Genomic DNA, 10,047 nt, shown 5'->3' with positions numbered 1-10,047 from the left:
CTCACTTTTGGTGTCATACTATGTTTACCCTGCACATTATTATTTCCTCTTTAACCCGAGGTATTGTAATCATACAATGTTATCAATATAGCGACAAATGGCAATTGACAGTCAATATGGAAAAAACAAAAATTGTTGTATTTCGTAATGGCGGAAGATTACGAGATGGCGATTTTTTTTTTACTTTAATGGCAATGAAATAGAAATTGTTGATAGATTTAATTACCTTGGTGTACTGCTCAGCTTTAATGGTAAGTTTACAAAAACTCAAGTTACTATTGCTGAACAAGGTAGCAAATGTATGTATAATGCGATAAGAATTTGTAACAATTTGTCCCTCAATGTAGAATCTAAACTTAATGTTTTTGATGTCTATGTTTCCTCCACTCTTAATTACGGTTGCGAAACATGGGGTTTCAACATTGCGGACAAAGTAGAAAAAGTGCATGTTGATTTTTTAAAAAGGTTCTGAATGTAAAAAACAGTACGCCATCTTTTATGGTATATTCGGAATTAGGACGTCTGCCTTTGCATATAATCAGGAAGTGTCCAATAATCAAATATTGGTTGAAACTAATTAAATGCGACAATTGTGTTCTTAAGTCAGTTTATGAAGATATGGATGAATGTAATCACAGAAACTGTAATTGGCGCTGTCAAGTTAGAAAATTATTATTGTCTTCTGGTTTTGGTAATGTCTGGTTAACCCATTATGTTGATAATGAAAGGTTTTTTTACATTGTTTCAAGCAGCGTTTGACAGATGTTTTTATTCAAACAAGGAATGAATTTGCTGAAAGATCATCCAAATGTTATTTGTATAAATTCCTGATAGATAACTTTACGTTACAATTTTATCTAACAAAGTCTATTCCAGATGCGTATCTTACACTTATTTCGAAATTACGACTTTCATCGCATCAGTTATACGTAGAAGAAGGTCGGTATCGTAATATTCCGAGGGCGAATAGGTTATGCCGTTATTGTAATCAAAACCAGGTAGAGGACGAGTTCCATTTTGTTCTGATTTGTCCACTCTATGTTGATATTCGTAAAAAGTTCATTAAAAAATATTTCTGGAGCCGACCATCTTCATAGAAATTTGTCCAGCTGCTATCTGTACATAACAGAAATTTAGGAAAATATCTGCGATCAAGTTGGTCAGAACTGTCTAGATTCTAACCTTAGGTTATTGTGTTTTTTTCTCACACTCACTCATAACATTTGAGTTCTTGTTTATTTCCAGGTTAACACATATTGTTTTGTCCATCCCCTGATCACTACATCACTGTAAACAAATTGTATGCCTGTTTTTTGTTTTTATAATTAACATACTCTTTGTTGAGCCCCGGTTGTTAAGAAAATGTTGTCACCTCATCTGTTTTCCGATAGCCACAGTACACTTAGGTGAGGTAATTTTATAACAGCTGTCCATCTTCCGATAATTTATTTATCTTGTACTTTATAATAATTTAAAGAATTATACTGTCCATTTATACATGCAATGTACAAGATTATGCTTCATTCATGATGTTATAATTATTTGGTATTTCATATCACTGATGAATCAATCATACGTTGCTATGTATGCTTAAACAATACATTACAACCAATCAAACTTTATTCCTGAGATATTGTCATAGAATAAACTAAATTGTTCTCAGTACCGACCACCAACGGGTACAGGTGAGTATTTCACCTGTAATTCACACGGTCGAGTGAACTTAATACTGCCAGGCCAAAAACGACATTCCTTATTTACGTGATCATTATATACTGAATCCGTATAAGGACGTGAGGTACATAACACGCTATATCTGGGATTTATTTTAAAGTGATTGACCTTGATTTATGAAAAACATTATCTAAATGATCAATGCGTGCATTTTTGTGTCTTTTTCATGTTTGAAGTAAACCAATTCGCCAGTATTCAAATGCAATCACCTTTCGTTTAAAATATCGCACATGTACAGATAACTTCCGGTGGAACTCACTTTTAAGTCACACACGCATACATTGTTTACTAAATTTTCGGGTCGTCCATTCTCCCTTAATGTTTCACGAGTTTAAAGGACGTTTAAAGCTTTGTTCCCTTCGTTGTATTGTACATGTAGTTTTATGCTATCACATTAAACTGTGTCCTATAAAACACCATGGCAATGTTAGTACAGACAAGCCACCAGTTCGACATAATTATACTTGAATAAGGTGAGTTACTGATGCGTGTCGACGTCAGTGAATACTTGAATAGATATCTCCTAGACGTGTTCAGGTGTAGCACCTGTCAACTACCTGGAGTGAAACCTGTCTTACTACATATTGGAGAGAAAGCTTACGAGAGAAAACAACGCTCTACCCGGTAGGCTTTATTTCTTCACTTAATTATCTATTGGCACATCATGCATTTACCCAATACGTTTTGATGACCTTAGCGAACGTGCATGTCATCTTCAAGGGATTTTCTTTTGTAAAGGTACATTATCTTCATAAACATGTATATGTATATATTTGCAGATGTTTTTATGTTCAAATACTAGGTCCTTTTCAGCGATTATTTTCGTACGACCGAAATATATATATATGCACACTTTTGAGTGGCATGCTCGGTCTAAAATGTTTACCGAGCTCCATTGCACACGCTGTAGTCGTATTTACTATGCGTTTTGGGTTATTCCGGTGCTACTAGCATTGTGGCAACGGGTATCCGGACCCTGTATAATATAATGGTAACGTACACATGTCTCTTAGCTGGTCATTTAAGCATGCATGTTATTCTTACCAGTCAATTATCCTACAATAGGCTTCTGTATTGAATTACACCGCTAGTTATGTGTGACCTCATTATAGTCATACCGTTAAGGCTAAAATCAAGACGGGTGTGTGGGTTGTACATGTGTGTAGCGATATACAAAACGACGGGCACTTTCACAAATATATGAGTATTGAACCATAAGGATTTCGTCTGAAACTCATCTCTATTAAATACGTAAGGTTTTCGAGTTAATATCCTACAGGTGAAGGAAATATAACGTTTCCGTCAAAATAGGATACAAGCCCACGACTGTATACTGTATACCACCTTGTACCGAGCAACTGTATTTGTCAGTATGCTCATTCAATCGGAACAAAGCGTTATCGAGAGTCACAGGCAATTTTGTATAAAACTGATCAGACGTGTGTAACAAGAGGTCGTTCTATATAACAAATTTATGATAGAGCGTTTACAAATTAAGATATTCCATACAGCGTCATGTCAGTGTATATATTTTGTAATGGGCTCATAACTTTCCTCAAAATGAATAAAGTATGGAAGTCGCTTCGTATACTCATGTCAAGAACAATGTCAATAATTACCTTTGCAGAAATGATTTGTCGAAAATATTGTTGATTTTGTCTGAAAAGTAGCTTTGGAATACGGAATTTGAATGACGCAAAATTGCAATGAATAATGAAATTAATGAAAAAACTTAGCTGTACTTGCATTCCTGAACTATTTTTTCCTGAATCGTGACTTTTATTCAGCTTTGGAAATGAATATTTAAAATGTGAGTGTTTTCATCAGTTATTTAATATTTTTTCAGAAATTTAGTGTGCATGTGATATTGGAGGAGGATTTTTTTTTGTGACAGGGATTGTTTAATGCTACCGGAATGCATTATTGAATTTGATATACAGTTTGGTGTTGCAGCCATATTGGAATGACCTTAAGCAATGTTAGAGTTGCTAACGTTCTTAGTTTTTGCAGTTACTTAAATTACTATTTATTATATGATTTAATTTAAAAAAATGTTTAATCTACAAATTATTATATAGGTCTAATTGATATAAGCTTAAGCTAAGAACAGACAAAGGGGTCTTTATATATGACACTATTGTACCGGGTCCATCTAGACCCAGTGACTAAGTCGCCAGGGGCGAGGTCGGACCTGAGCCCAATGATGGTACATACAAATGTATATAGCATGGATGTGGTTGTCTCTTCATGCGCAATAAAATAAAAAAAAAGGAGTTTTAGGGTAGGGATCTCAACCGTTTCTCATCTGACCTAGTCCACGTGGGTGGAGAAGGACCCTAGAGCAAATGCTGGTAGCATGGGTGTGTTGGTCTCATCTTGCTAGCGATGTTTGTATATGGATATAAAGTAGAGATATCTCTTGTTATATCGAGGTACAGCTTTGCATACAAAATCCCTGCATTGTGACAAACCTCCCTGGGAAAATCACACCACACGTTCCTATGGCCCATACATGCTCAAAACCAAATATTGTTACACTATTGAGCCCCACTACATTGTCCCAAGGGAGGGTCACATCTTCCATTTGCATGTAGCTGTAACGTTGAGTTCCTTTGGACAAAGGGTGCTCCGGACCAAATTTGGTAAAACTTCCCCTTCCCCGAACTGAACGATTTTGATTTTATAGATTTACTTTCATTTCCTCTAAAGGCCACCCACCCTTGCACGTGACCGGAGAGGGACTGGATGTTAAAGGGCGTTTACACGGCACGAGTCTCCTTTGCCCGAGGATGTTGCATACTATTTGGGTACATTCTGCTTAAGGGGTGGCCAGCGTGTCTGTCTAAACAAGCATTATGTAGACTATTGCTACACATGTTCTGTGGTTCCCCTTTGCCTATTTGAATATACAATAAGTCTTTCTCACGATTCCCTGGGATAGGCACAGCTGTATTGTCTTGTCTTCGTCTGATGTCGGCATGAATTTGCGATAGTCTGTACTCTTCTTGTGTTTCTATCACAACTTGGTTAATCTGGAAACGATGATTTAAGTTGAGTTCATCGATGTAGTTAAGATTCTACTAAATGCAGAACTTTGCAGCACGCCAACTGGCATCTCCATAGAAGTTTATCATCTTGTCTGTCAGACCTTTAACGGGTTATAACCAGAAATCACACTCGGTTTATCAGTTTAACACTAACCCTAACCCTAGCCCAATGGCAAACAATATACAAAGACATTTGTCCTGAAATAGAAAAAGGACATACACGCACAGAAAACTGTATACAAATTTTAAAAAACCGGTCGTCCTTGTTTAAATCAATGTTCCCTGTGTTATAGTGTCGCTGCACTTTTTCATCCATCTCGTTTAGTTACGGATCCTTTCCCACTGCATTGTGGGTTTTCCTCTGAACAGTAATCTCCCTTCAACTTCCGTTTGGATATAACTGAAGCACAGATGGACCACGACACTTCCGTTAACTTAGTCTCGTTCAACCAGACTCTTGTTGTCTGCGCAAGTTAATTACAAGTGATCAAGCGTCTGGTTGAACGAGACTACCGTTAACTAGGAAGTTCAACCGGTTAAAGCGATAGTATATCAGTCTGAAGTCAAGGGTTCGAATCTCGGTCTAGCCCTCCTGGATTTTAACACTTAGAACACTGTTGTTGATAGTATTATATTTATTTCATCTTTCTTATTTTCCCCAAATGATTTATCAAAGTTATATCAAAGTTATAGTCATGCCTCAAAACACATTTTCCAATGCGTGGAAGCTACAGTCTTTGGCAATGATACGGGGATCCTTATACAAAATATTGACCACTTGCTAATGTTAGTGATGAGGCGGATGGCGCAGTGGATTGATCTGTTATGTACGAGGTTCGATTCCTAGGTCGGGCGTTGGTTTCCTCATTCCTTAAATGAATCAAACGGAAATGATGCACATTGATATATATCCATCATCATCAAATATAGGATGTTTTACTTTACAAACTGGGCAAACATCGGTACACAAACATTCTCCGTCTTAATTATGATTCGAATAGAGTGATAGGTAATTGAGCAAAGACACCTATTTATAATATAAGTTATGTCGACAAATTATGAACTATAGGTGATCACTATCCTGTCTGTTTACTCACCTGCCAAATGAGGAGAATGAAAAACAGGGCCTCACATTACCCATCGTTATCACTGTGGACATGGTTGACTTACTTCTAGGTCATACCTTAGTGTGTCGAGTGTAACTTTACAAATTCCTGTTTTGCTGTAGGTCGTTAAAAGCTAAATTAGACAAACATCAATGACACGCGGTGCAAAAGTTATATTTAGTTTAAAATAACAAATAAGGCGGAAACGAGGCGGAATACTGAGGAAGGGTGTGTAAAATGAACTGAATATTTCTCAATAAATAGAATGTAAGATATTTTTTAGTTTTTGCTAAAAAAACAAATAAGGCACATAATAGGGAACCACATAGTCGAAGGGGGATTGAGGATGGAGACGGTATTACCACAGGGGCATGATAATTTATTACAGCTATTTGGACCTAAAATACAAAATGTAAGGAGTTCAGGCTAACTATGTGTTTTATGGGTTGCAATTTACCGAAACATTCAAGGAATGAGGAAACCAACGCCCGACCTAGGAATCGAACCTCGTACATAACAGAGCATTCCACTGTGCCATCCGCCTCATCACTAACATTAGCAAGTGGTCAACATTTTGTATAAGGATCCCCGTATCATTGCCAAAAACTGTAGCTTCCACGCATTGGAAAATGTGTTTTATCATTTGGGGAAAATAAGAAAGATGAAATAAATAAAATACTATCAACAACAGTGTTCTAAGTGTTAAAATCCAGGAAGGCTAGACCGAGATTCGAACCCTTGACTTCAGACTGATATACTATCGCTTTCACCGGTTGAACTTCCTAGTTAACGATAGTCTCGGTCAACCAGACGCTTGATCACTTGTAATTAACTTGCGCAGACAACAAGAGTCTGGTTGAACGAGACTAAGTTAACGGAAGTGTCGTGATCCATCTGTGCTTCAGTTATATCCAAACGGAAGTTAAAGGGAGATTACTGATCAAAGGGAAACCCACAATGTAGTGGGACAGGATCCTTAACTAAACGAGTTGGATGAAAAAGGGCAGCGACACTAACACAGGGAACATTGATTTAAACAAGGACTTTTTTTTTTTAAATATACATTTTTGTGCATGTATGTCCTTTTTCTATTTCTGGACAAATGTCTTTGTATATTGTTTGCCATTGGGTTTACCCAGAGAGAATGTTGTTCAGCAGAGAAAATACAGATAGCAATCTTGCCAGCCCCTGGAGGAAGAATCAAGTTAGAGCGTGATGACGCTTTCGATGAAATTGTATGAATCTAAGAATCGAAACAGTTTAAGGGTTGTTGTTTTTTTATATTTCAATACGGGTACTTTGACAAAAATCTGAAATCCAGGCTATCTTATAAATTCACTATTTCATTAAGTTTATTAAAAATATATATATATATATATATATATGTATGTGAAATTTTGCATTTTACACATTTCCTGCCCTTATACGTGTGTCCATATATCTACAGTCTGTGTACACCCTGTGTCGTCTACAACAGGGTGTAACTGATATCTTTTACACCTGTACCGTGACACAGCATGAAAATCAGACCTAAATATATATATAACTTTTATTTACTCAAAAGAAACACCAGGACAAGTATTGTTGGGTCTAATAAAATGATACTCATGACGACTGACTCATCGCGATAAGCATGGTATTTATGAATTTGTACACCCTTCTAGAATGTTTGTTTTTAAGGGTTTAACGTCCCAGCAACAGCCAAGGTCATTTAAGGACGTCAGTCTTTTGTGACGATTACATCACAGGACAAAGTCATGCATTTACACAATAGCAAAGATGTTAAGATTTTATTTCTTTTAAGTAAAATCCCTCCATGTAATCGCAGCTAATTCATATTGTGGTACATGTATCATATGCGAACCTTAATGAGGTGTATATGATATTTGTGATCCGGTGACTTCTACATGTACATTGTTCCAGGGGGTGCATAATTCTGTCATGACTAGGCTTTGCCAAGGTTTTATGACAGATTTAGAACCTAAATGTTATACACAATTTCGAACAAAAGGTGGGAGAAAGGGTCGATTGTTACATATGTTCGTGTAATTTTATATTGTTAAGGGGCCCGACACAGGAGATATGGTTAGTGTACGTATACGAACTACGTTTTCAGGAGCAGAGCAATTCATTGCGGCGTACATTTGAGGGTGTATTCATCCCTTCTTTACATGTAGTTGTATACATAGTTATATTTACCATCGTATGGCATTGCCACTATATAACTCTACAAAATTCAGTTGGCATTCATATAGGCTAAGAATGCCATGGACCTATTTTTGACGTCATCAGTATTATGACGTCATACTTGTTACGTTAGATACCACTGATCATCCCTGGGTGATGCTGTTCTATTCATTGAACAAGCATACACGATACATACATTCTTTTAATTAAATGCTGAAAAATATTAAGTTTTATTGGTTTTTTAGAAGATTAATAGAATCTTTCCCTACCTTGAGGGTGTGACAGAGAAATCTCCAACCCGAGGGGTGATGTTTTTTGGTTGTCTAACCCGAGGCGCTGCCGAGGGTAAGACAACCAAAAAAATCACCCCGAGGGTTGGAGAATTCTCTGTTACACCCTCAAGGTAAGGGATGATTCTTCTTCTCCCATCCTATTATTTCAGTCACAGCTCCACCGACAGTAATATGCCAATAAAAACTGGAAACAAAAACACATGGGGTATGCATATCGTCATTCACTTTTGATGACGTCACAATTATCGATGACGCATTTCAATGACGTCACAATTGAACACGTGCTAATCGGCACGAGACTTTCCCCACTAGGGGGTGACAAGCTGATCTTTCCCGGCTAAAACGGGAGACACACGTGTAAAGGGTGGGAGAATAACAGATTCCCAAAATGGTAAATACAAGTATTAAACTGCTTTCAGTTGGCATTCATAGGCAAAATGAATTCCAATTGGACAAAGACAAATCCAACATGAATCACTAGCGCACTTCATTGAATTTGCCTTTGTCCAGGTAGTATTCATATTGCCTATGAATGCCAACTGAAAGCAGTTCAATGCTTAAATAAGGTGAAATTCACCTCTATTGTCATATTTCGACAGAGGGAATAAGTCCACCGGGATTGGGACTGAACAATGAAAGGGCAAACACTGGTGGCGTGGATGTGTTTGTCTCATAATGTATGGTTATAGGGAGGGGAATCTTGGTAGTCGATATTTCTACGGTTAGTTTTGTTTAGCATGCTAATATAATTAAAATTCTTTATTTCATCTTGAGCATATACAGCTCATCGATTCAAAGGAAAATTTCATATAATGTACATTCAAAATCAGCACAGGCTGTAAGATACAATCAGCATATGGAATTTATAATTTAAATACAGGTGTTTTTATGATCTAAGAGCTTTCAAATAAAACTAGTTAGAAGCCAACATAGTAGAACGTAGTAAACATGCATGATATATGAACTTACCCAGGTTAATTAATTCTTTGATATTACCAGTTGAAAATAATTTGATTAATTTATAGACAGAGGGATTAACACGATAATGTAATTTCATATATTTAATTCTTAGTTCGCTGAAGGAGGGGCATTTTAGAATGAAGTGGAATTCGTCTTCTATATCATTTTTACAGAAAAGACAAAGTCTGAAATTTATAACATTTTTTAATATAAGCAAGGAGTCTTTGATCGAATCGAGTAACGGGAGTTGAATATATCTTAATGTGTCCGGTATCTTTGAAATGACTTAGCTGAATTTGTCTTTTATACATATGGAACGTGACGTAAGTGGTCTTGTACAATACGTTAGAAGATTACACGAAGCATGTCATAATATTTATATTCAGTATTCATTTTTTTATTTATTTTTTATTTTTTTTTATTTTGAAGAAACTATGTATGTATATATTTTTACTCTACTACACAGCTGACAGAGAGACACATCAGTTAACATGTCAACCGCAGGAGTCGAGTTGAAGACCGTGAAACCTCTGGGCCACAAAAATGGCGACGCTGACTCGGCCCTAGGGAGTAGCGTGGGTGTGGACAATGTCGCCCTGAAGCTGGAGGACGAGGCCACCACCAATGACAAGGTACGTCACCAGCATGGACCATTATAATAGTCATATGTTCAAATATCGTTTACCCATCCCAAACCCCGGGTTACCATACACCCCCCCC

At 36.8% G+C, this 10,047-nt stretch overlaps 1 protein-coding gene across 3 annotated transcripts in view; it reads left to right on the top strand.

Moving 5' to 3' along the window:
- Positions 1 to 2,069: 2,069 nt before the first annotated feature.
- LOC110465024 (solute carrier family 28 member 3-like) overlaps positions 2,070 to 10,047 on the top strand; it is an 18,223-nt gene continuing 10,245 nt past the window's right edge. Inside the window, exons 1-2 of one of the 3 annotated variants that reach the window (XM_021520585.1) lie at positions 2,070 to 2,207; positions 9,794 to 9,959. In XM_021520585.1, coding sequence (XP_021376260.1) covers positions 9,819 to 9,959 — 141 coding nt within the window. In that variant the 5' untranslated portion in view covers positions 2,070 to 2,207; positions 9,794 to 9,818. The other 2 variants (XM_021520584.1, XM_021520586.1) reach the window with 2 other exon arrangements.

Source organism: Mizuhopecten yessoensis, unplaced genomic scaffold, assembly GCF_002113885.1.
Source record: "Mizuhopecten yessoensis strain PY_sf001 unplaced genomic scaffold, ASM211388v2 scaffold11047, whole genome shotgun sequence".
Taxonomy (NCBI): domain Eukaryota; kingdom Metazoa; phylum Mollusca; class Bivalvia; order Pectinida; family Pectinidae; genus Mizuhopecten; species Mizuhopecten yessoensis.
Note: the sequence above shows the minus strand (reverse complement) of the source record. Positions and strands in the feature narration are given on the sequence as shown.